Source organism: Caenorhabditis elegans, chromosome II (genome assembly GCF_000002985.6).
Source record: "Caenorhabditis elegans chromosome II".
Taxonomy (NCBI): domain Eukaryota; kingdom Metazoa; phylum Nematoda; class Chromadorea; order Rhabditida; family Rhabditidae; genus Caenorhabditis; species Caenorhabditis elegans.
In genome coordinates, this window is record NC_003280.10 from 8,814,955 (window position 1) to 8,839,324 (window position 24,370).

At 33.9% G+C, this 24,370-nt stretch overlaps 5 protein-coding genes, 1 long non-coding RNA gene and 3 other non-coding genes across 9 annotated transcripts; 5 read left to right on the forward strand and 4 right to left on the reverse strand.

The window, feature by feature from the left end:
* Positions 1-2,638: 2,638 nt before the first annotated feature.
* F46C5.10 (Neuropeptide-Like Protein) lies at positions 2,639-4,074 on the reverse strand. Its single transcript, NM_182158.6, has 3 exons — positions 3,340-4,074; positions 2,917-3,179; positions 2,639-2,861 (listed from the first exon to the last, which is right to left on the reverse strand). The coding sequence occupies exons 1-3, from the start codon at positions 3,380-3,382 to the stop codon at positions 2,817-2,819; spliced, it is 351 nt and encodes a 116-aa protein (NP_871958.1). The 5' UTR covers positions 3,383-4,074; the 3' UTR covers positions 2,639-2,816.
* Positions 4,075-4,587: 513 nt separating this feature from the next.
* Positions 4,588-5,209, forward strand: linc-72. The gene has a single exon (NR_101728.2). It is a non-coding gene; the product is annotated as a long non-coding RNA linc-72 (long non-coding RNA).
* On the reverse strand, positions 5,199-6,236 carry F46C5.1 (DUF5380 domain-containing protein). Its single transcript, NM_063478.6, has 3 exons — positions 6,164-6,236; positions 5,838-6,115; positions 5,199-5,585 (listed from the first exon to the last, which is right to left on the reverse strand). Exons 1-3 carry the CDS (start codon positions 6,210-6,212, stop codon positions 5,547-5,549), a joined length of 366 nt encoding a protein of 121 aa, NP_495879.1. The 5' UTR covers positions 6,213-6,236; the 3' UTR covers positions 5,199-5,546.
* A 4,878-nt stretch (positions 6,237-11,114) lies between these two features.
* Positions 11,115-13,261, forward strand: nas-25 (Zinc metalloproteinase nas-25). The gene is made up of 10 exons (NM_063479.5): positions 11,115-11,200; positions 11,443-11,505; positions 11,630-11,711; positions 11,762-11,851; positions 12,019-12,122; positions 12,169-12,273; positions 12,317-12,414; positions 12,460-12,703; positions 12,752-13,005; positions 13,052-13,261. Exons 1-10 carry the CDS (start codon positions 11,156-11,158, stop codon positions 13,164-13,166), a joined length of 1,200 nt encoding a protein of 399 aa, NP_495880.1. The 5' UTR covers positions 11,115-11,155; the 3' UTR covers positions 13,167-13,261.
* Positions 13,242-14,333, reverse strand: F46C5.2 (uncharacterized protein). Its single transcript, NM_063480.8, has 6 exons — positions 14,262-14,333; positions 14,124-14,209; positions 13,970-14,075; positions 13,811-13,890; positions 13,561-13,766; positions 13,242-13,432 (listed from the first exon to the last, which is right to left on the reverse strand). The coding sequence occupies exons 1-6, from the start codon at positions 14,275-14,277 to the stop codon at positions 13,318-13,320; spliced, it is 609 nt and encodes a 202-aa protein (NP_495881.2). The 5' UTR covers positions 14,278-14,333; the 3' UTR covers positions 13,242-13,317.
* A 744-nt stretch (positions 14,334-15,077) lies between these two features.
* F46C5.13 lies at positions 15,078-15,186 on the forward strand. Its single transcript, NR_051464.1, has one exon. It is a non-coding gene; the product is annotated as an Unclassified non-coding RNA F46C5.13 (non-coding RNA).
* A 2,081-nt stretch (positions 15,187-17,267) lies between these two features.
* Positions 17,268-17,405, reverse strand: F46C5.12. The gene has a single exon (NR_051465.1). It is a non-coding gene; the product is annotated as an Unclassified non-coding RNA F46C5.12 (non-coding RNA).
* A 750-nt stretch (positions 17,406-18,155) lies between these two features.
* On the forward strand, positions 18,156-18,285 carry F46C5.11. Its single transcript, NR_051466.1, has one exon. It is a non-coding gene; the product is annotated as an Unclassified non-coding RNA F46C5.11 (non-coding RNA).
* Positions 18,286-21,220: 2,935 nt separating this feature from the next.
* On the forward strand, positions 21,221-24,359 carry F46C5.4 (uncharacterized protein). Its single transcript, NM_063481.5, has 6 exons — positions 21,221-21,266; positions 21,502-21,598; positions 23,401-23,485; positions 23,534-23,669; positions 23,721-23,826; positions 24,169-24,359. The coding sequence occupies exons 1-6, from the start codon at positions 21,245-21,247 to the stop codon at positions 24,284-24,286; spliced, it is 564 nt and encodes a 187-aa protein (NP_495882.2). The 5' UTR covers positions 21,221-21,244; the 3' UTR covers positions 24,287-24,359.
* The last annotated feature ends 11 nt before the right edge of the window (positions 24,360-24,370 follow it).

Here is a 24,370-nt window from a genome sequence, read left to right on the forward strand (position 1 = left end):
TAAATCAAATAACTGCCTAAAATCTCTGTAAATTGTGTATCTTCAAACTAGCGTATCTCGAAAAATACGCGTCTAGAAAGCAAATTTTTAGCAAACCAAATGATCAGAAATATCTTTTCTTCCTTTTGCAATATTTTTCATTGTAATATACTAGTTATTTGCTGAGTTACACAGAGTCAAAGCCATTTTACCGAAAATCATAAAAATTTTTGAGAACTCTTCTGTTGTACCAGTCATAACTCAACATCCATTGAAATTCAGAAAACAAATTTTGTTGAATAGTAAATAAAAAATATTTTGCTACACTATCAGTTTAACGTTTTTTGATATTTTTATGTTCAGCTAAGCTACAGACCGTTTTCTGAAAAAATCCAATTTTGCCCATAAAACTCTTCATATCCAACGTATCGACTTGAAATTTTGAAAAATGATCACTTTTTTGAGGTTTCTACAATGTCCTAAAAAATCTTTCAAAAATCCTGCTAATCTCCAAAATCGTCCTCCGCTCCAAAAAACGAAATCGGACTTTTGCCTTTCGGAAAATGACCAAAAAATGAAATTGGGATATTCGGGTCGAAAAATATATTTTTAGAAAGCTGAGAACACGTTATTTACGAATATCATATTCATTTTTGATTTGTTTCGCCTTTGAAAAGACTTGAAATTAAATCATGAAGCTAATTTTGATGCTCACGTGACATTTATTCTTTTTTATTCTTTTTATTTTATTTTATTCTTTTATTCTTTGCTTAAGGTTCATGCTTTAAATTCAGGTCTTTTCAAAGGCGAAATTATCAAAAATGAATATGATATTCGTAAATAACGTGTTCTCAGCTTTCTAAAAATATATTTTTCGACCCAAATATCCCAATTTCATTTTTTCGTCATTTTCCGAAAGTCAAAAGTCCGATTTCGTTTTTTGGAGCGGAGGACGATTTTGGAGATTAGCAGGATTTTTTGAAAGATTTTTTAGGACATTGTAGAGACTTCAAAAAAGTGATCATTTTTCAAAATTTCAAGTCGATACGTTCGATATGAAGAGTTTTATGGACGAAATTGGATTTTTTCAGAAAACGGTCTGTAACTTTGCTGAACATAAAAACATCAAAAAACGTTAAACTGATAAAATGTAGCAAAATATTTTTTACTCATTATTCAACAAAATTTTTCTTTTGAAATGCAATAGATGTTGAGTTATGACTAATACAACAGAAGAGTTCTCAAAATTGTTTATTATTTTCGGTAAAATGGCTTTGACTCTGTGTAACTCAGCAAATGATAAGTATTTTGCAATGAAAAATATTGCAAAAGGAAGAAAAGATATTCCTGATCATTTGGTTTGCTAAAAATTAATGATTTTTGGTAAAAGAGTTTGACTCTGTGTCTTACTTCTTTCCCTATACTTTCTTTTTTTTTAGTTTTCACTGACAAAAATGAAAACCAGTATGCAATAAGCAGAATGTAGGAGAGAATCAGCTGGAAAAATACAAGCAGTCCATGGAAATACTCATTGACTCCAAGATTATTGACTACCCTCAAAGAGCAAGGAGTCAATGAGTATTTACCCTCTTGAGACATACCTCAGTTGTATTTTGTGTAATTTTATTTTAAACTCTCCAAAATATTATTATTTACAACTTAATTCATATGTTCATGTAAACATGAATTCATTCACATGTTCGGTAATACTCAGCTACACGTGCAATTTCTTTTGTTCATTCATTTGTTCCTCTTTTCGATGTTGATCACTGTCATTCTATCATCCTGAAAGGCGTCTACCATATGCACCCAGGATGTACCGAGTGTGTATTTAATTACAGACCAATCAAGTTTCTGACTGAAATTATGAACCATAAAGGCATCACTTTGATTTGTAAGGTTGTTTATATGAACATTCAGCCTGAAACTGGAAAAGTGAATTAGTGTTTGGTGTTATTTTTGTGATCTGTGATGATCTGGGAATACGCGGAAGAAAAATCGCTAGTAGTTAAAAAATTTAAAGATTTTTTGATTCCTAAACACACTGCTTATATTGTGAAATTTGAGTGCAAACAAGTCAGATATAGTCTTGGTAAATTGGTATCTCAAGGTTCAAGCATTTCACGATATCTAGTATTATTTTTTTCAAAATTACCAGCTTTTTGAAAAATAGATAAATAACGTTAGGAGCTGGTAAAGTTTAGTAGAGGGCATACGCTATCTAAAAATAAATCGGATCAAATTGTGCAACCGAACATTAAGAAAGGTTTTTGAGATATATGTTTTAACTTTTGTTCAAATTTTGCAAAAATACCAATTCTGAGCCACAAAATACATTTTGCATAATTAGCAACGTATAATATCAACTATCAAAACTTTATTCGTGAGATGGTAACTATTTGGTATTTGCCACAAGATATATAGGCGTTTAAAGCCGAGTGACAATCGATCAGATGAAATTAGTTTTATTATCAAAAATGTTCAGTTGAAAACATTAACTGAACTACTTCGTAGATAAATTGATAGTTTACCGCAGATTCCGTTTTATTTTCATTTTATAGCCTTTTTTAATGACACACTGGTCAGTGTTTCTTATTGATTTCTCTTTTATCTCGTTTATTTTTTATCATTTCCAACAACACAGATCAAGTAAAAAGATACAAGAAGGAATTCTTCATTTCGTCAGTTTTATGCAATCAATATTTTGTTAGCATTTGTCAGATATTTGGGGTTTCTTTTCATTTGTTTTTTTCGTCATTGACCCGTTTTCAAGTATTAAAAAACAAGATGATCATGTACATAATTATTAGAAAAAGTGGCATTTTCAGTAGGAAAAATTAAAGTCGAAGTCCAGGTCGGGTTTTCATTTGGGAGCCGAGCAACTGAAAAATGGAAAAGTTTGTCTTGAAATTTAAAAGAACGTTGAGTTGAACTTACATCAGAGATTCGGATTCTTCTGAATTGACGGAAAACAATATGTCCAGCTCCGTCACTCAAAAAGTTTACAGATTTATCAGATTTGAAAGTCTCGTATTCGGCGATCGATGGAATTGGAGCATCAACTCCAGATGGAGCACCTTTACTGATAAAATCGATAAGACGGGAGTTTTTGACGCTCTCTTGCTTTTTAATCAATTTCTTGTAAAGAACATCCAAACCAGATGATGAATTGGAATCGATTTCAGGTGCGGCAAGGATGACTGGAAATTTTAAATTTAATTAAATAGAACATAGACAGTATTGAATATACTGTCAGAATTTTTAGAGCAGCTTCGATTTGAAAATAAAATGTATAAAATGTACTATTGGTTAAAATAATATAAAACTTCAGACAAAGTTCAAAAAGTGTTCTAGACTTACATGGAATAACGAAAATAACCACGAGAGTGAAGAATCGCAGCATTCTATTGTTTTCAGAAGAATCGGACTGATAGAAGATGGTGTAAAACTTTGCGAAGTCGTGACTTCGTCGACCGCTATTTATCTGATTCAGATGCCTTGATGATAGATCAGAGGAACATCAGACACGCCGACACGTGCGGTGGTTAGAGAGCATTGTGATAAGAGAAGTGGTGATGGATCGGCAAACTGTGATCTTCTATCAACCAATGACGCTAATTCCTAATAGCAGGCTGAAGTTGGAGGTGTTAGACGTGCGTCAACTTTCATCGATGCACCGGAAGTTTTAACAATAAAAACGATCGGTGAAGTTATTTTAGGCATCCAGTTTTAGAGGACAAAGAGGTGGAGTTTTTGGAGAATTTGTGGAACGACTACACATTTGCAGGCTGAAACTTTTTTTTAGGAATCTAAATTTAGGCCAATGTCTGAATATATTTCTAAAAATAGATTTTTGTATCAACAAGAACTTCAAAGTTGAATTGAAAGCAGAAGTCAAAGCAAAAATTTATGCAAATATTTACATTCAAGTAGTGATGTTCGTTGGCTTGTTCTTTAGCATCATAGGCAGGCATGTCTGTATGCCTGAGCCTACCTACCGATGTTTGCGCAGTATAGTTTTTGGCATCTTATGAAGGTAGTTAACAGTAAGCATGCGTAGGTGCAAGGCAGGCAGGCATTGTAATGGTTACATGAAAAGCTTAGTCTGTGGTACCATAAGTTAATCACGTGAAGGTAGTCCTATTTTCATTTCGAGATCATATGATTTCTCGAAAAAAGAATCAATTTCCCCAATAAGTTCCACGTACCATAATCGTTTTGATTGTTTTCAACTAGATGTTTTGACAATGAACACCTGTGTCATAACATTCACTAAACTTACACATTTTACAATATATTTAGAAATGTCAAATTATCAATTTAGGAATATCATTTCACAAAAAACTTTTATAAAGCTTGAAAAAGTTGAGCAAGAAGCCCACCCAAACAGATAAACTGCTATCAAACTGATTTTCTGAATTTCACGTGTGAAAGTAGTCTAGAATCCAAAAATGAGAAATGCATCACTGATCGTCAAGATGATGGTAGACGTGCTACTTCACATTAATTTGTTCTCTGGAGGCCACGCCTTCCTCTACTTGAGCGTACTCTGATCTGACACAAAGTATATAAGGACGGAGGAAAATGGTAGACGACCACCAAGCTGCAAGACATTTATTCTATGAATTTATGTTCTAGATACTCTGAAATTATTATTCTATTGAATCTCATTATCATTGAACACTTTTTGTTTTAACTTTAAAGGTTACATTATTTTTATATGTCATTTATCAAAATTCCACAAACTTCCTTATCTCCTTTTGTTCTATTTTAAACGGTGTTCTTTAAAAATCACGAGGCATGATTGATGACTTCTAAAAATCATTTTTCATTTTATTTCAATGGATTTTTTTATAAATAGAACTTGGGTATATTTCGGCAAACTAATGAAGACTTTCAAAGAAGATATACGATTCTTTTGTTACAGTCGGAGAAATTGATCACACAAAGTTCAGTGACATCATTGAAGGGACCTTAGGTTTTCCTGATTCCACAACTTAAGAAAGATTTTATCTTCTTTTATAGGGTCTAGGGATGTAGACTATCACATGAGCTTTGTTTGAAAGCATTTGTTCAGAATGTAGAACTAGAATTTTTTAAAAAGCATTCGTTTTGATATTTTGTTAAAAGAGTTTCAGAATTTATAGGTAGTTTTCATGATAAAATTCAAAGAAAATTGAGCTCGTGGTTGCTTTGCTCTTGAATAAACTAATTTTGGATTTAATTTACCATTTTATTCTTGATCGAAATATACATACAAAAAAAGGAAGTCGGAATGTACACAGAAACATTTCATGTAAGGAACACAATGAGAGTTTTTTCGTCGTGGGTGGACCCGTGTCGAATGATATGTCGGTAGATGATGAAGATGATATGTCATAAGAAAGTGTCGTCTGATATGGCGAATTGATATGTCCAGTGGAGAGGGGAAAATGAGTGTACAGAAACTGTCAAATGAGACAGGGTTGGGGAAAAAGAATGAAATTATTACAGGATAATAAGGAAACTAAATGATAAAACTGAGGGGATGGTCGAATGATCTAGATCAATGGGATCGAATGGTCAAATTAGACTCCTCCAGCACGGCGGTTGACATTGTGGAGAATCTGAAAATTGAGAAATTAAAAAATTTTCAGAAATTTCAGATTAGGCTGAAGTTCTGATAGTGAGATCAACTAGATCATTTGAAAAAACCAAGAATCATCTACGGAGGTGTTAACAATCATCTCGACCAGTGAACAAATTGAAAAGTGATAACAGTGATATATCACTTGCGCGTTCAACATGCCGACACAGACTATCTCTTTTCCGAAGATTCTATCTTTCTCACTATCAGATTGTAGTCTCAATGAACTTACATCAGAAAGACGAGCACGTCTGTATTGGCGGAAAACTACGTGTCCGGCTCCGTCGCTCAAGAAATTGGCAGATTTGTCAGATTTGAAAGTCTCGTATTCAGCCATTGATGCAATTGGAGCATCGACACCTCCTGGCATGGCACGGCTGATAAAGTTGATGAGACGGTGTTGCTTGGACTCATTCTGCTTTTTCACAATTTTAGCGAACAAAATTTCGAGATTGGTTGGCTTTTCAAGTTTTGGCTCCTCAATCATTGGGGCAGCGGCACAGAAGGCAACTGAAATGTTTTTGATTATTTTCAGATTTATATTTTACGCACTCTCACCGATGACAACCAAAAGAATGGAAGCAGTGGTGATGAAGTGAGATTGCATTGTAGATATTTTAGAAGTTTAAGCTTTTGCTGTTGAAAATCCAGTAGTCTAGTCTTCCCTTTTATAGCAAACTTCTTCTTCTGTGGGTGGGAACAGAGAGAAGAACCGAATGTGATCAGAATAGCATATAAGACGAAGAGACGCAGATTATCAATAGAGGGTGGGTAGTATTGTTGAGTTCATTTTTGAAGGCGCATGAAGAAGATCAGTGGGATCAGAAGAATGGAATACTGTAGTCTTCTGGGAAAATAACATTATGGGCGGAGAATTATCAACAAGAGAGTGTGGGAATGTTGGAGAGAATAGAGAAACTGGGACAAAAATAGAGTTGAACTCATAGAACGAGGAGGCCAGCTTCTGATCGGTCGGTTCAAGGTGACCGAACTCTGTGGTTCGGAGATTGATAATAATGATACGGTCTTCTGAATCTGATTTTGGAAAATTGCATTTTTAGAGGTCTAAGGTTCGATTGTTCTTGCAGCGAATTCCCGCTGGTACACTGAAACTAGCATCAGTACCTTTGTGACTTACAGTAATCTGGCTGCGGGTCTTCATTCAAATTTTCAGTTTTAAAAAACCTAATAATCCGTATTTTCTTGATATTCCTCAGCTTCTATAATCGATCTTATGATTGTTATCAGTTCATGGAACAATTCTAGTTTGTAGTAGTGTTTTATGATTTTTATATGGTCCAAAAAGACCTTGTCATTTTTTTATATGTTGGCAAATGTTCAGAGAGGCGTCCTAATAAATATTCGAATCTGTGAAAAGTCTTGCTTATGTCATATGCCATGTCGTGTTATGTCTTGCAAATGCGTTATCGAGAAAACTATTGGCTTTCAAGTGCAATAGTTTCTTTTTAGCTCCAAATCTTTTTCACACTGGGCAAAAACACTGAAGCTGAGAAACTTTGCACAAAGATTGGAAAGATCAGCTGGGGTTTCAGGCAATTGAAGGGCAAGGTTAACTATGTTGATTGCATTCTGAATAAATTCAGAAAAACACAATAAATTAACTCGCAGACCTTCTACATTTTTAGACTCCAAATTACAAATATCATATGCACTTGAGAATGCGATCTTTTGCGTATTTCAGTCATTGTATTCCTGGCTAGTCCATGTGCACTCTCGTATAGAAATATCTAGAACGACTGATGACACTCTACGTTTCCTCGGTACAAATTGTTCGTATCATAATATGTACCGAGATGGCCGCAACCCCGCGCCTCGTGTGATACGGTAAGTTTCGTGACTTTTCTGAAGAAGTTGTCCATGGAAGAGTAGCTGTTTCAGCTTTTAAAATAATAATAAGGTGTCTGAAACTGTTTGGATTACTGGAACTGTCAGATCATGGGTAGTTGAAAATGTTGTGCCATCTGCTCTATCCTGTGCTCACTAAAATTTTTGTGCGGGTCAGCATAATGGTCATAAATTTACTTATTTTGGGTTTTTTTCAAAACATCTACATACGAACATGAACAAAATAAAATTCTATATACGAACAGTTTTTTCAAAAAATTTAGTAGATTTGGAGTATATTTCAAAGTGCTCACTGATCACAGAAGTTTCTTAAAGGAAACGATTCATTTTGTTAAAGGTTGTTTCAGTTATTGCTAGTCCGTTGGGATTCGTAGACAAATGATCGACCTCATGCTATCACATGATAGTTTGTTCCATTGTGCCTATCAAAAACTGCAGAATAAACGTACTCTGCAGTCTCCGAAAACGTGTTCCCCACATGGAGTTGATCGGCCTGAACCATTCGATCGGCCATTAATTAGATCATTTCCATGATATAAACACGGTGATTGATCGACTTAGCTAGTTTCAAATAGTTCCAACTTTTTTCCTTTTGAGAAGGAACATACATTAGTGAATTAACTGAAACAAAATTGTTAAACAGAAAAACCCATTCCAAACTTGTGAAATTCAAGTTACGTACAATATAAATTTTAATACAAGACGCCAAATTCCGTTATCGGTCTGCTTTTTTTCTTTGAAGCTTGTTTGAAGTTGTGCTAAAACTCTTTATCTTTATCATTGTTGCTCCGGATCAGAAATATATATTTTCCAAAAACGAAACGGAACAAAATTTTACAAGAATTAGTTTGAAACAAAACTGGAGACGAGATTGCAGGCTAATCATCAAACATGTGACTGTAAAGAAAACAAGTGTGAAGGTTTTATGATCAGAAGATTGATCTTGTTGGAATATATGACCGCTGAGATTGGAAAGAATAGATAATATTCAGAAATCAAATTGAAAACATTTGATGTTTTTCTTCCATAACAAAAAGGTGATAATGTTCAAAATGTTTGTAATGCAAAACTTGTCATCAAATTCACATAGAAGATTAAAAACCCTGGTTGATCAGTGGAGTTTCTCAGAAGAACGCATTGTCAAACATATGTTTTTAAAAAGTTACATATGTTTGGACTATATTTTCAATTTTTTACAAACATTTTCAGAATTTAGTAACTATAATTTGAAAACAAAACGGACAGCAGATGATAGAATTACATCCTAAAATTTTTTAGCAACTGTGGATGTTTGACAATATAAAGAATAACTTCCACTCATCGAAACCTTAAATCGTTGCAATCGTTTCTGGAACAAATAAAACTAGATATTCATTGACTCCAAACTCTTCCCTGTTCTATTGTGTTCAATGCCAACCATTTTTGTCTACTTGTTCTAATTTTCGTTTATGAGATATCCATATTAAACAAAAAGTGTCGAACAGAAATGTTTAAACTCTCATGCAATGGGTAAAGAATATTATTCGTTGAATTGTGTATCTTCAAACTAGCGAATCTCAAAAAATAAGCGTCCAGAAAGCAAATTTTTAATAAACTAAATGATCAGAAATATCTTGTCTTCCTTTTGTATAATTTTTCATTGTAATATACTAGCTATTTGCTGAGTTACACAGAGTCAAAGCCATTTTACCGAAAATAATAAAAAATTTTGAGAACTCTTCTGTTGTATTAGTCATAACTCAACATCTATTGCATTTCAAAAGAAAAATTTTGTTGAATAATGAGTAAAAAATATTTTGCTACATTCTATCAGTTTAACGTTTTTTGATATTTTTATGTTCAGCCGAGTTACAGACCGTTTTCTGAAAAAATCCAATTTCCCCCATAAAACTCTTCATATCCAACGTATCGACTTGAAATTTTGAAAAATGATCACTCCTATGAGGTCTCTACAATTTCCTTAAAAAAATTTCGAAAAATCCTGCTAATCTCCAAAATCGTCCTTCGCTCCAAAAAACGAAAGTGGACCTTTGTCTTTCGGAAAATGACCAAAAAATGAAATTGGGATATTGGGGTCGAAAAATATATTTTTAGAAAGCTGAGAACACGTTATTTACGAATATCATATTCATTTTTGATGGTTTCGTCTTTGAAAACCCTAATTTTCAATTTCACGTGACTCTTTTTCGAGCAGTTTTTCACTCGATCAGTTTTTCAACAGTTTTTAAGCAAAGAATAAATGTCACATGAGTTTCATGATTTAATTTCAAGTCTGTTCAAAGACGAAACCATCAAAAATGAATATGATATTCGTAAATAACGTGTTCTCAGCTTTCTAAAAATATATTTTTCGACCCCAATATCCCAATTTCATTTTTTGGTCAATTTCCGAAAGGCAAAGGTCCACTTTTTTTGTAGGACATTGTAGAGCCCTCAAAGGAGTGGTCATTTTTCAAAATTTCAAGTCGATACGTTCGATATGAAGAGTTTTATGGACGAAATTGGATTTTTTCAGAAAACGGTCTGGAAAGATGATTCAAAAGAAAGAAAAAATATTTCTGATCATTTTTGTTAGTTGGACATGTGCCCTCTAGACGCGTATTTTTTAAGAAACGCCAGTTTGAAGTTACTCAATTTAGCGAGTTTATGAAGCTATTTGGTTCGCTTTCAGTTCGAACGACGTAACATTTGGCAATTGATTTTGGAATTCAATTGTGGGTTTAAGTTAGATGTGCAATCGATCGTTAAGACTACTTTCAGGGCGAAGCCGAAGTTTCTTAAGCTCCAGTTGACGATGATTCCAAGAAAATAATACGATTTTAGCGATGATTTATTGAAATAGCAAATATTTATTATTTACAGTTCTCTGTATCCTCCGGCATTTTGGCTGACGCTGACAAAACTGGTAACTATTTGCGTTTCTCGACTTTTTTGTTTTCTGCTCTTTTTACCTGTATGATCACTTCCATTTCAAGTTTGAAAAATATGTTCTTTTTGAAAGAAACAATGTAAGCTATAAAGCACAAATTTCAAAGCTGAATCACACAATTTTCCGATGATACATGAATTAGTTCCGATGAATTAGTTTTCCATATTCATTTTATTACATTTTGTCTCTCGAAAGACAGGGTCGCATTTCAGACAGATCCAATCCAGTTTTCTTACGAATTTTGAATGATATTTGAATTTTCGCAAAATGCATTAAATTTTTTTTTATGAAAAAAATCGGCCGTGATTTTTTTGTTTATTGAATCGTAAGTTCACTGACATCGGTTTCGAAAAATAATTCAAAGTTTTGGTAATCTATGTTTGCGTTGTACCACGCAACCCTTCCAGCTGAATAAACGCATCTCTACATGAATTTTGCACTGCGAAACGAGCAAAATCTGCAAGATTTAAATAATTATTATTCAAAAATTGAGTCAAAAACCATCTGAACAACTTTTGAAAAGCTAGACAATTCTCAAACACGGAAATGAACAAGTATTATTACTAAAAGGTAGAGATCCTCAACAAATAGAAACGGGGTAACCTCAAATAGAAATTACAAAATCGAACTGTATTTGCTAAAAAGCCTATCTAATGGGGAGGAGTTAGAAAAGAAAAAAGTTTGCTCAAATACCAGTTGACTTGGCACAGTTTATAGTAAGCATTGAGGCTCTTTTTTGGTTATTCCTGTCACTTATGCAGATCTATTTAGGTATCACAATTTGTCTCGTGGCTTTTTTGGTTAGTTTTTAAAAGGAAGAATGCAAAAAAATATTTTTGACAAGTTCAAGTTAGGAATTCGAAAAATGTTTAATTACAAATAATTTTCTTGGTTGAGGTATAAAATTTTTTCAGAACAGTTGTTTTTACTTACTGGTCATTTTTGATGGAAACCTATAATAGATTTTCATATAAATAATCTCAATCTCCATTTGAAATATTTTGAAAATAATGAATTAATTCGCCATTTTTCACCATTTCAGACGGTCATCGACTGTGCCATTCCGTATTACCGCACACATTCAAACTTTGGATCACTGGGCAGGGTTCGTCATTTTGTAAACAAATCAATCTAATTCTCAAATAACGCGTTTTGTTATGTCAATTCTAAAATAACAATTTGTTTAAAACTCGGACACTCTTCAATGACTCACCAAATAAAATTTTCAGAGAAAAGTTAGACAAGTCCAGAGAGATCTCACATATAGATGGCCAAACAATACGGTTCCATATTATGTGGGAAATGTGACAAGTTAGTTAACGAAAGTCAAGAAATGTTGCTGGTGTACGTTGTGGTTTTAGGTACAATCAAGAAATCTGTGAGATTAGCTATTGAGGAGCTTCAGGCATGGACTTGTATTCGGTTTCAAAACGTTAATGAGAAATATTCAGGTAAATTTCTGGCAGAGTGAATATTTTTTAAAAATCTTGTTAACTTTATTTTTTTTATTAGGCTTTAATACAATTATGGCATTGCAGATGCTTATCGCTAACACTATTGAGCACTTTTGGTGTCATATACAATTTGTTTCCATCCACTTCCAAATAGAATATTTCAGATGGAGATTCGGTCCGAATAGTTGATCTTGGATCATGCTCATCTCCGATTGGACGCCAACAAATTGGAACTCAAGATGTCTCCTTGACTAAGAATTGTTGGGGAGTTAGTAATAGGATATTTTGAAATTAGTAAATAAAGACAATTTAAGATGGGAACTGCAATTCACGAATTAATGCATGCAATTGGGATCGAGCATACTCAATCCAGAAGTGACAGGAATCGATATTTAGATATTCTAGCTCAAAACATTGATGTAAGATTTTTTAAAATATGGTTTTTGAAATTTGAACTTTCAGAATCGGGATCTTCCGAATTTCGAACTACTATCGCCTCGTCTCTGGGCTAACCTAGTACCGTATGATTATGGAAGTGTTATGCATTATTCAGCTGATTCGTAAGAGAATAAGGAGTTTTTCAATCAAATATCAAGACATTTTAGTTTTTCGAACAAAGATGACGAACAAACAATGCTTCCAAAAGATCGATCATTTATCGAAACAATGGGAAGTATGATTCCAAACTTTTACGACTTCGATCAAATTAATCAGTATTATCAGTGTTATGACTCATGCAGAAATGCCGGGCAATTAGCTAATTGTGCAAATGGGGGAATACCAAACCCCAATAATTGTCAAGTTTGTAACTGTCCAATGGGTTATGGTGGAGATCTCTGTGATCAGAGGGTAATTTGTACGTATACAAATTCTAAAACCAATATGAACCTGTTTCAGCCAGAAGGATGTGGCAGTACACTCGTTGCAACAGATCGCTGGCAAAAACAGAAGCTTTCTGTGAGATTCAGTAGAAATGATGATCAGTATTTCACGTTTTGTAATTCATGGATTGTCGGACCCTCCGATCGAACATTGCAAGTTATTTATGAAATTACATCCGATTCAATCAGACGACAAATTTGTTCATTTGGTTGTTATGAAGGAGGAATTGAAGTGAAACATCTTCAGGACCCAAGGATAACAAATGATAGGTACTTTTTGAAGTTATGCAAACTATCAATTGAGTTATTCTTTCAGAGATTGTTGTCTGAATACTCCATTAAATCTAACAACTACTGTTAATCCACTCCCAGTTATTCTATATACGTCGGGAGCAACTGTCACTTATGACTTTTCGTACAGATACGTGTGAGTCAGAACTTTGTTAATCAGTTTTGTTATTCTTTTTTTGCACCCGCCTTCTTTGTTTCAAATGATGATCTCTTGTCAATAAACGAGTATTTATGCACTTTTGAGCAATTTTTATTCGTTGCTCTTTGAAAATGAAAACAATAAACCCATAATCAGTGACTCAAAACGAAGAAAAGAATGATTGCAATGGAAGGTAGGAAGGATGAGAATGAAGATGAGGATGAAGCAAGAAACCGGAAATGATAACCAGACATCACTTCCAAATATCTGTAATTTTAAACTGATTAATTTGAGAAAATATCGAAGTGAAAGTCAATGCAAATATTATAATGGAAACTTGTAAAAAATGATGCATTCCACATGGAAAATTTCAGCATCAACAAAATGAAAATTACCTTGGATCGATAGCCGCAATAATAGTGTCAAAATTGACGACACCTCGGAAAAGGCCCTCAGCATACGTGGCAAATGGTAGTCGAGAGTGAATATCATTGCATTTGTCTCGTCTATTACAGACACACGTTGTCTGATTAAAAGTATCTTCACATAACAGAACTGCACCAACCCGTCTCATTCGAAGTTCTGATGTACGACGGTTCATCTGAAATTTCGGAATATCTCGTGAACATATAAATTGGTAAATACTTCTAAATCTGCCAATTGCCACGGAGAGAAGTTGACACATCCTGACATGTATTGATATACTGGACAGTGCTTGCATTGTCCTAGAAAATATTATTGGAGTTAGATAATATTTTAGTATAAAATTTTAATTTAAATTCAATTCAAGTTTTAAAAATTTACTCATAAAACAAGCATTTCCTTTGCAAGTGGTAGCTCCACTCGTGCACACCTTCCCTTCTTTTGCTGAAGCTGAACGCCAAAGTTGAACACACTGAACACATTCTACCTGAAATTATTCCCAAATGATAACTGCATGATAATGTAGAATACTCACTAATGATTCAGTGTTCTCAAGCTCAAACTCTTCACATGTCATCTGTGCAATCGAGCAAAGTATGAACACGGATGCGACGGAGAAGCCTGTAATTATTTGATTTTGGAATTTAAGGCTATTCACATATGGTCCACCTACCATTCTTCCGTCTCATGAGAGCACATTGATATGCGTTGCTGACAGTAGTCACAAAGTGAAGATCGAGATTTGCTGGAAATTTCGGCGAAAATATAAAATGATGGAAAATACGGAGAAAATACGATGAGTGAGGTGATCTGACGAAGGTAATTATTGTGATGTATAGGGAAAGAAAATATAACGACTCTCAGATTTTTATAATTTGTCCTTCAGTGAAACTAATTTTCGATTTTGGACCGCTAGCGCTTTTTTCTAGAATTTTTTCTAGAAATGTTTAGAGTAGCCAGCAATTGAAATTCGTATTCGATTTTGAAATTTTGTGGGGCTAAAAATTACAGTTCGTGCAACTTCCAGTTTTGTGTCTCTCTTTTTTATAGAGGAATCTCATTGTATTGCGCCGTGTAAGTTTGTATTTAAAATAAGCTGGGAAAAGTTCTAAGATCAGAAAAGTTTAAAAGGTGAGTGGAATAATACAAAAGAAACGAAAAATTGAGAAAGGAAGAGGACACTGTCTAAACAAAAAAGAAAAATACGAAATAAATAATGAGGAAGAAGGAGTAGGAGCATGACGTGGCATACACATGGATCATCAATGCTCATCTTGTTCTAACATCCTCCCTCTTTTTCATTTTTAAAACATTAATGAGGTTCTAAAACCAAGAGAAAAGAATGAGGTTGGGTGAAATATGTGTTTGAGATGAGAATATCTTTTTCGAACGGGAACTTTTTTTTTCGTTGAGAAAACACGAATAACCCAGGCGGGAAAGGAGTAATAAATATTACGTCGTCGTCGTTCGCTTCCTGACTACTAAAATTGAGTTCGGAACTATACCACACACACCGGGTCAAACAAACAAGGCGAGCTTCGGATTGGACTGAAGAAGGGAGCACTCCTAATTAAAAATGCTCCCCGGTTGGTAGAGGGCGACGTGAAATCTGAGAGATTTTCGGAAGTTTCGAGTGTGTCGAGAAGGGAGAAAAAGAAGAAAAAGGACACAGGCTTGTACTTTTTGGAAGATATCGGATTGCCAATAGAATAAGATATTTGTACATACTTTTCAATAATTGAGACTTATCTCTGCAAATAATTTTTAAAATCACACATTCTTTGGAACCAAATTTTTTTACCGATTCACCTGTAATAGAAAAGATAATGTTTTTGGAACATATATGTATAATTGACACAAGAATTCAAAACTAAATATATTTTTGAAGGCCACTTTTGCATCTAAAGTTTGAATGGCGTACCTTTTTTGTGCTATTTATACAATCTACGGAATTTTTGAATTCGACTTAAAATTTTGAAAGCTCCAGGAAAAGCAGATCCAATTTTGTAGAACTCCGAAAAGTAACATCAAAGAAATATTTGCAATTTTAGTTTGGTGGGAAGTAAAATAAAGTTATGAAATAGAAGAAAATAAAGTAAGAAAACAAAAAAATAGTGAGGATGAATGAGTTTGTTAGAAAATAAAAATAAAGTGAGTCGAAATTAGGAATTCTGAAAAGAACATGGCTAGCATTGAAGCTTTTTTCTAAGCCAGTTGTGTGAAAAACTTGGTAGGGGTGTTTTTGAAAAAGTGAATTCTTTGGTATGTATAGTATTAGATACTTTTGAATGAATGACAGAAGTGATTTGAATTTTGGTTTTTCAAAATTAAAGCAATAAAAATCATCTAAATTGTGCTTGAAAGTTTCCGCGAATTCTAATGCCCAGATTCAGAATTCAATGGAATATTTTTTCTCCTGTTTCGTGTGACTTCTTTTTCCCTATTTCTCTCTTGTTGTTGCTTATCTCTTCAAAACACGAAAAACTGGGTCCAAAAGCCCCGCCCACCCAATTCTCGGACCCTATTATAATCGAAACGAGCTGTCTTTCGTGTCTGTCGACGGGACGTCTTCGCATATTTTTTGATTGAGTTTGTGGTGCATATGTGCTCATCTGCAACAACACGACTGAGCCAGTTGACACGCTTATGCACATGCAGCTGCGAATCTCATCGAAATTTAGAAGTAAGCAGAAAGAGAAAAAAGGCAATGAAAATGAAAATGACCCCGAAAAAGTTTTTGTTGGGGTGTATGTGCTGGCGTTGGTGACGAAGAGGCGAGAAATTTCTAATTAAAAGTTGGCCAATCGAGAAGCACTTTTGAATGGAAATTCAGAGCACAGCTGCTTCGAAGAGGAGCATAGGCAAGAATCACAAAAGCAGGCAAATCTCCATTTTTTGGAGGGTGATGGATTAACGTGGAGAAGAAGAAGAAGGAGGGGACCTCAATTTGGATAATAATAGTAGTGAAACCAGAAAGAGAGGAAGAACACACATGTCAATGTGACATGAGACGGGAGCAGCGTCTTGAGAAATGTAACAATTAGTACATTGGGAGCCAAAAAGAATGAGTGAGCGACAGGTGGTGTCGTGAAACAAGTGACCTTTTTGATGAGTTACCTAACAGAAAGGGCATATGTTTTATGGACTTATAGAAAATATTTAGATGAAACAGAAAATGTATCAAGTATCGGAAAGTTTGAGTTCCTAGAAGGTTAGCAGTAGAAATTAGCTTGCATAGTCTTAGTTAGTTAGATGAAATGAAAAAATTTAAAATTTAACAAAGATAATTGAGATCAAAGAAGAAAACTCTTCGCATTTTTGTGTGGAGAGTTTCACATATTACTTAAAATAAATTGAACTATTTTAATTTAATGCGGTGCAAGTTCATTTTTAAAACTTAAAAAAAAACTGATTGTTAGATAAATATTATTCTCAGAAAAACAATTAAAATTAGTTTTATTTTCACATGAGTTCTACTAGGCTGGGAAGTAATAGCATTTAAAAAACTGTTCTACCCAGTAGAATCCAATCTCATTCGATTAAAAGAGGACCAACTATAAATTAGAACATGCTGGGATTTCCAAGTCCCTTTGGGAGAACACATTCAAACAAAACCCATAAAAAAGTGTCTCAGTTGTTGTGAACTCTGATTTGATTGTCATCCCAAAAAAAGATCAAGCTCCGAGATATGGAGGTATTGAGCAAAACTGAGTTCGTTTCTTCTCCTCTATGGGAAATCTGACACAAAACTTTTCTCTCTCATTCCCCACTCCTCTCTTTCTATTTTGGCCCACTTGTGAAATGTGAGAGAAGCTTCTTCTTTATGCGGTAAAAAGCGGACAAAAACGGGGGAGCAATACAAATAGGGAAAAGAAGAAAAATAGAGAATAAACAACAAAATTTGAAGAGAATAACTGCTTTTTCAATTAGTTCTGACTTGACTATATACTCATTTTCCAGCTTTTGAAGATGCTGTGATTTGGGAACGTGTATAGGGGCTTCTTTACAATATTTTGGAAAGGTGTAGTAGAAGCATCACTTTTCAATTGTAAAACTATTATATTTAGTAACATATACAAAGAGAAAAAATCGGAAAAAGTATTGCATGTAATTGTATGACTAATACGGTTCTTTTTTCAACTTTTTCAACCTTGCTGATACCGAAGCTTCAAAATAAGGAATGAGTTTTGATCTAAAAAAAAACCTTATGGAAAATTTTAAGCAAAAAATATAAATATTTCAATATGCTTTGAGTATCTCCGGATGGCGTCAGCTCTCAAAAAGTAGGTTGTTGGCCAGAACACAAAAATTATTTGAACTATTGTTAGCTTTTTCCTATAACGTCCCGCATGCTTTAGAGCTGAAAGAGCTCTGTCAGAGTTTTTAGAAAATATTTTAAATTTTCTACAAAAGTAGCACAAAACTTGAGTACATTTAAAAAAGAATTAACTGGTCTAGTATTACTCCACCCACTCCTCATCTCAGCCACTTAATTGATTCCAATTTCTCGTGCCACCGAACGATGTACGTTAAAGCTGTGATGGCGACGGCATCGGCGGGCAATGGGCAAGTGGTTTCGTGCGGAAACGGCATCTTTTCGAAATTCCGGAAATTCCCCAGTGACCATGCTCTCCATCTTTCCTTCCCCCGAAAATCAGTTTGTCACAACATCGTCCAAATGTTGCCGCCACGCAAAGAATCTATCAATGAGAAGTAAAAAATGTTGTTTTGTGAAAAATGTTGGATAACAGAAAAGCAGATGGCAACTCAAAAAGTATGTGTGTAGATGAGGATGGATCGTTTAAGAAATGTATGAGTGGCAAAAGGAAAGACGATGCAGAAGAAGCTGTGAGAAGTGAGGGATATATATTAGAAGGCACGATTATGAATAAATGATCAAGTGTGAAACGGCTGTCGACAGACATACTTGATGCCAAGCAAAAGTTTTTGAAAAAAAGGTGATGGTGAAAAAAGTACAAAAAGTACGAAAAAATGAGGAAAAACGTTGAGATACGGGTGAGAAAAGTAATAATGGGATATTTGAAATGATGAAAACCTTCTTGTCTACTAAATTTTGTATAATTGAGTGGAATAGTTCAGGAGACCTTTAAAGCATCGCCCGTTGGGAGCACGGATTTCAAAGCGGAATCTTTAACAAACATTTGGCATTGAAACCTAGATGATCTGTTCCTATCAAAAATGAAGTGAGCAAAATTTGGATCGTTGCTCTGTTTGACTTGGCCTAAAACACAAGTATTTCATAATTAGACGTCTTGGATTTTGAAGATTTTATAAATATTTAGTTTGTGAGAATCAAGCTGTGAAGTTATCATATTTTTTCAAACTTTCATTGTTGTCACAAGTTTGATTGACACCTATACTGACTGTAATTCTGCCAAGTTTTGAGAATGCCAATTTCTGCGCAATAGCCTACCTACCTACATACATACCTACATTACCTACATACCTGCATACCTACATCACAGATGATTCCCGTTTGGTCTGACGCAGGTGGGTACAAGTAAACCGCCTGTAACTGGTCTGTAATTCAAAAAACCAAGAATACATACACGTAACACGCCTGTATTCCAAATACCAACACCTACATAAAAACTTTATGGAATCTTCTAAAATTCAAAAACGTATGTTAAACAGCGCTCTTAGTATTTACTGGTAATTAGTCAAAAATGTTAAGAACCTAGCTTTTCCTTATTTAGAGACAATTTCGGATTAAAAAAACGCCACAAGATCCTTAACATAATTTTTGGATAATATAACCACATGGTATTTTCATTCATACAGGAATTTGTATGTGCGTGTCGTAACTTTGGAAAATTTATCAAAATGCGGTAATAAATATTTTTTAATATCTGATTCCGGTCCAAGATTTTCTATGAACATTTCCGGATTTCTCACCAAACTTGAGCTATTCTAGTTTTTCAACTGCGATATTCAATATCATTATGAATTCCCCTAACGCTCAAAAAGAGTTCAATTTTGTTTTATAAGATCTATCAGCTTTAGAGATAGACTGACACCAATTCCCAAAGAATAAGTTGTTTTGTGAACAAAGCTTTGTTCTTTTTTTGTTTTTTTTCCTCTTTTTTCGTTTCATCTTTTTCCTTCTTTTGCCAAATTCTCGATGTAAGACAATATAAGTGCAGATAAGCCGAAACGTCGTCGTAAAACTGCATAATTCATGGGTTCTATGTTGCTCTTTTTTCGACTCAGCGCCAAAGGTTCTCACAGGCATGTTTCAAAAGAAAAAGAGGTCACATGCAGTCTTTTTGGCACAATCTTCGTAGTTTTTCTTTTTCAGCATTTCAAGTCTTTCAAACCACCTGACTCATACTCCCAAAAGAAGTGGAGGAGAAAATTGGTCTCTCGAATAAAAATGAAATGGTTCAAAAACAAGTTATTTGTAAATGAACATTTTCTTACTAACCCAGGTCAAAATTTTGAAAGTTTTTTGTGAGTTTTCATATTGTTAGTAAGAAGTTTCCTCATGATTCACCCTCCCCATTTCTAACTTTCCTTTTGTGGTATTTCTGCAATTTGGAATATTCCGAGAATCTTAAAACTGAATCCACATTTTTTCCAGCTCCACCTTCGGAATAATTTTAGAAAACAGAGAAAAGTATGAATGACAAGGCAGATCAAGTTTATTTTGAAAAAGGTTAGTTTCTTAGTTTGGTCCATAAATTTTTATTAACCGTTTCTGCCATCCTGCGGTTTCGGTGCTTGTGGAAAATTTCAGCAGCATTTCGAAAAATCTGAAAAAACAGTTCTAAACCAATGTCGATAGGGTTTAAAGGTTTCAAATTTAGAATTTATTTCAAAAAGTGATTAACTTGATTGAGGCAAACTTCCTTTGATTTTTGGAATGTTTTTTCGCGGGAATTTGTATTCTAACCAGTTTATCTACGGAAAGCATGTGATTGTTTTGTCCCTTTATCTTTGCAAAACGAACAACATGGCTTGGAACATTTTATTTTAAAGCTTTGAAAAATAAAAATGTAGAGCAACATAAAGGCATAAAGTAAAGACCATAAAATTCTGAAAGTTGTATCTATTTTATACTTCTTCCTCGTTTTGATTAATATTTCATCTGGAGATGAATCAAAAAGCACTTTACCTAGTTTTTAATGAAAAATTAATTATACACCCCAACTTATCACCTTGATGATCAACAAATATTCCACAGTAAACACACATTGAATTGATATAAATTACCCGTTCCATATATATTTCTGCAGGTTGTCATATACCCATTTCCGTGCGTATGTTATTGACTTCTGAGTGTCTACTGAAAAGCAAAAAAAAGAATGGGGGAAATTGATATGGGACCCTCGACTTCTTCCATTTCTTTTTTCAGATATTTTGAGCGGAAAGTCTCTTTGTTTGTTTAATGAGAACAAATCGAAGACACGTCGGTGGTTCTCCTTCTTCTTCTACTTCGTCTTCTTCTTCCACTTACTCAATCAGCGACTCACTGCCCATTCAATTTCCTTTTTCTATTTCCTTCACTCCTGTTTCTTTCCCTGTTTCTGTGGCTTTTCTCAACTTTTTCTTCATTTTTCCGACAATTTTGAAGAAAGCCGACACATTTTTTTTCAAAAATATACATTCTAGAGCCTGCCCCCACCGACTGAATGGATGCGTCTTCATCGAACAAATAGTGCGTTTTCCTCTTCGTTTTCATTTCTTCAGTACCTCGATCCATCCACGCTTTCCAAATATTTACTTTAATCAAAACTCATCCTCTCCTTCTCACCCCTACACATTCCGGAGCTCTAATTAAGTCTCTGGTTGGAGTGGAATGAGGGCTCAATTAATAATCGAGAATAGTCGAGAAGAGAGAAAAATTCGAAGAGTCTACCACTACATATTCGCTCACAAAATGCCGCTTTCAGATTCAAGAAGATGTACAATTCTTTTGATTTTGGCACTCAAAATATTCGATTTCGTCGATACATTGGCTTGTTATTCGTGTATTGCTTTGAATTACAGGTATGGTTTCCACTAAATACTTTCTTTACACTCGTAGTAAGGAAATCCTAGTTCCTTTTTAATAACTTCAATTAGCTCATTTCTGTTTCCAAGTTTCTAAAGTGAATTAAAAAAATATGGCAAACACTTATTACCTCCAAAGTGTTTATATTATGTTTATGAAGTTCGAATTTTGAAAAATGAATGTAGAATGCTCATCACGCTCAGCGGACTAAATAACTTCCTAAACTCGTTGAATTGCGTATCTTCAATCTGGTGTATCTTGAAAAATTCACGTCTAGCAAACAAATGTTCAACTAACAAAATGATCAGAAATATTTTTTCTTTCTTTTGAATTACCAAAAATTGCAAAATACCTATTATTTGTTGAGTTACACAAAGTCAAACCCATTTTACCGAAAATCATAAAATTTTTTGAGAACTCTTCTGTTGTACAGTCATAACCGAACATCCATTGAATTCCGTAAGAAAAATTTTGCTGAATTATGAGTAAAAAATATTTTGCTACATTTTATTAGTTTAAAGTTTTTTGATATTTTTATGTTCAGCTAAGCTACAGACCGTTTTCTGAAAAAATCCAATTTCGCCCAAAAATTCTTCATATCGAACGTATCGACTTGAAATTTTGAAAAATGATCATTTTTTTGAGGTTTCTACAATGTCCTAAAAAATCTTTCGAAAAATCCTGCTAATCTCCAAAATCGTCCTTCGCTCCGAAAAATGAAACTGGACCTTTGCCTTTTGGAAATTGGCAAAAAAAATGAAATTGGGATATTGGGGTCGAAAAATATATTTTTAGAAAGCTGAGAACACGTTATTTACGAATATCATATTCATTTTTGACGAATTTTTGATTCAAACGATCTGAAAATACAACTTGAACCTAATTTCATCCTCGCGTGACATTTATTATTTGCTTAAAAGCTATTGAAAAACTGATCGAAGAAGTTCCAGTTGTTCCATAGAAAGAATGTCACGTGAAAATCAAAATGATCTTTATGTTTTGATTTCAGGCCGTTTGAATCAAAAATTCATCAAAAATGAATATGATATTCGTAAATAACGTGTTCTCAGCTTTCTAAAAATATATTTTTCGACCCCAATATCCCAATTTCATTTTTTTTTGCCAATTTCCGAAAGGCAAAGGTCCAGTTTCGTTTTTTGGAGCGTATGACGATTTTGGAGATTAGCGAGATTTTTCGAAAGATTTTTTAGGACATTGTAGAAACCTCAAAAAAATGATCATTTTTCAAAATTTCAAGTCGATACGTTCGATATGAAGAGTTTTATGGACGAAATTGGATTTTTTCAGAAAACGGTCTGTAACTTAGCTGAACATAAAAATATCAAAAAACTTTAAACTAATGAAATGTAGCAAAATATTTTTTACTCATAATTTAATAACATTTTTTTTTGAAATACAATAGATGTTGAGTTATGACTGGTACAACAGAAGAGTTCTCAAAAAATTTTATGATTTTCGGTAAAATGGCTTTGACTCTGTGTAACTCAACAAATAATAAGTATTTTGCAATAAAAAATGATTCAAAAGAAAGAAAAAATATTTCTGATCATTTAATTAGTTGAACATTTGTTTTCTAGACGTGAATTTTTCTAGATACACTAGATTGAAGATACGCAATTCAACGAGTTTAAGAAGTTATTTGGTCCGCTGAGCCTGATGTACATCACTGTTTTTACCTCAGGGGTTGCTGAATTTTTTATTTCAATTTAATGTATCGTAATTTATCAAAAATTTATAATAAATGCACTGATATAAAGTATGTTTTTTGAATTTTCAGACAAAACGTGCTCTCCCGCAACGACGCTTTGTCTCCTCCGCAGAATCGCGAGAATCTCACTGCGTTGTTTGATGTCTTGTCTAAGGTATCCATTTTCATCTTTGCCTTTTCATTTCAACATGATCAGTTTCAGAACAACATTAGCCACGTGGAAGTGTCCTCGAGTTGTGCTGACGTCACTTTAACAACCCAACCGTCTTTTCTGAATACTCCGATTGCAATATGTGATATGAATGATAAATGCGTTAAAATGGACTTTTATTATTCTGGTAAAGTATATTCTATGTCAATCACTAATTCAAAACATTTAAAATTTTCAGGAGAGAAGGTAGTGCTTCGCAATTGTCTTTCAAATCTCATGGAAACTGTAAACTCACCAAAGCTCAAGAAATATTGTCCAATGTATTCGGATGATCGATCGGAAATGTAAGAGTATTGTTTTAATATGAAAAGAGAATCTAGGGATTTCATTCCATTTTTGAAATCTTCATGGTCACCCATCTTACGCTGTGAGACCTAAAACTGTGAGATTCTTCTCTTTGGGACTCTTTAAGCAACTACGAGTAATCTGGGTGTTTTTTCCGTTTATTACATAGAATACGTAGAGGTGGCTTTTTCGGAAGTTTAGAATCCCGACCATCTTGTTGCTCAAGTCCAGAGAGCAAGCTAGAAATGGATACTCTTATAAGCAAAAAAGCCAACAAGCAAAATTCAAATCCTAGATACCTAACTTGAAAATTTTGAGAATTAAAGAATAAATGATTTCAGAAAAGTCGGTCCAATGTCAAATGTCAGTGTGTGTTCCTGCCAAAGTGACCTGTGTAATTCATCGGAGAAATCATCGGTGATGATCTACTTTTCAATCGCATTCATATTAGTTTTGTAGGATTCTTTCTACCAAAACTTTTCGGGTTAATAAATACTTTCTCACGTGAAATCATAAACTCTTTAAAAAATTATTCTAAAACGT

Excerpts from the sequence above, each read along its gene's own strand:
- F46C5.2 (NM_063480.8), bottom strand. Across the intron at positions 13,891-13,969 it reads AGGAAATGCTTGTTTTATGA|GACAATGCAAGCACTGTCCA; the intron begins GTAAATTTTTAA and ends AATATTTTCTAG. Across the intron at positions 13,767-13,810 it reads GGCAATTGGCAGATTTAGAA|ATGAACCGTCGTACATCAGA; the intron begins GTATTTACCAAT and ends CCGAAATTTCAG.
- F46C5.10 (NM_182158.6), bottom strand. The coding sequence starts at position 3,382 with ATGCTGCGATTCTTCACTCTCGTGGTTATTTTCGTTATTCCAT. Across the intron at positions 3,180-3,339 it reads GGTTATTTTCGTTATTCCAT|TCATCCTTGCCGCACCTGAA; the intron begins GTAAGTCTAGAA and ends TAAAATTTCCAG. Across the intron at positions 2,862-2,916 it reads GAAGAATCCGAATCTCTGAT|TTGCTCGGCTCCCAAATGAA; the intron begins GTAAGTTCAACT and ends TCCATTTTTCAG.
- F46C5.4 (NM_063481.5), top strand. The coding sequence starts at position 21,245 with ATGCGTCTTCATCGAACAAATA. Across the intron at positions 21,267-21,501 it reads GCGTCTTCATCGAACAAATA|ATTCAAGAAGATGTACAATT; the intron begins GTGCGTTTTCCT and ends TGCCGCTTTCAG. Across the intron at positions 23,827-24,168 it reads TCGGATGATCGATCGGAAAT|AAAAGTCGGTCCAATGTCAA; the intron begins GTAAGAGTATTG and ends AAATGATTTCAG.
- nas-25 (NM_063479.5), top strand. The coding sequence starts at position 11,156 with ATGCAGATCTATTTAGGTATCACAATTTGTCTCGTGGCTTTTTTG. Across the intron at positions 11,506-11,629 it reads ACTTTGGATCACTGGGCAGG|AGAAAAGTTAGACAAGTCCA; the intron begins GTTCGTCATTTT and ends TAAAATTTTCAG. Across the intron at positions 11,852-12,018 it reads CGTTAATGAGAAATATTCAG|ATGGAGATTCGGTCCGAATA; the intron begins GTAAATTTCTGG and ends AGAATATTTCAG.
- F46C5.1 (NM_063478.6), bottom strand. The coding sequence starts at position 6,212 with ATGCAATCTCACTTCATCACCACTGCTTCCATTCTTTTGGTTGTCATC. Across the intron at positions 6,116-6,163 it reads CATTCTTTTGGTTGTCATCG|TTGCCTTCTGTGCCGCTGCC; the intron begins GTGAGAGTGCGT and ends AAAACATTTCAG. Across the intron at positions 5,586-5,837 it reads GACGTGCTCGTCTTTCTGAT|ATTCTCCACAATGTCAACCG; the intron begins GTAAGTTCATTG and ends CTCAATTTTCAG.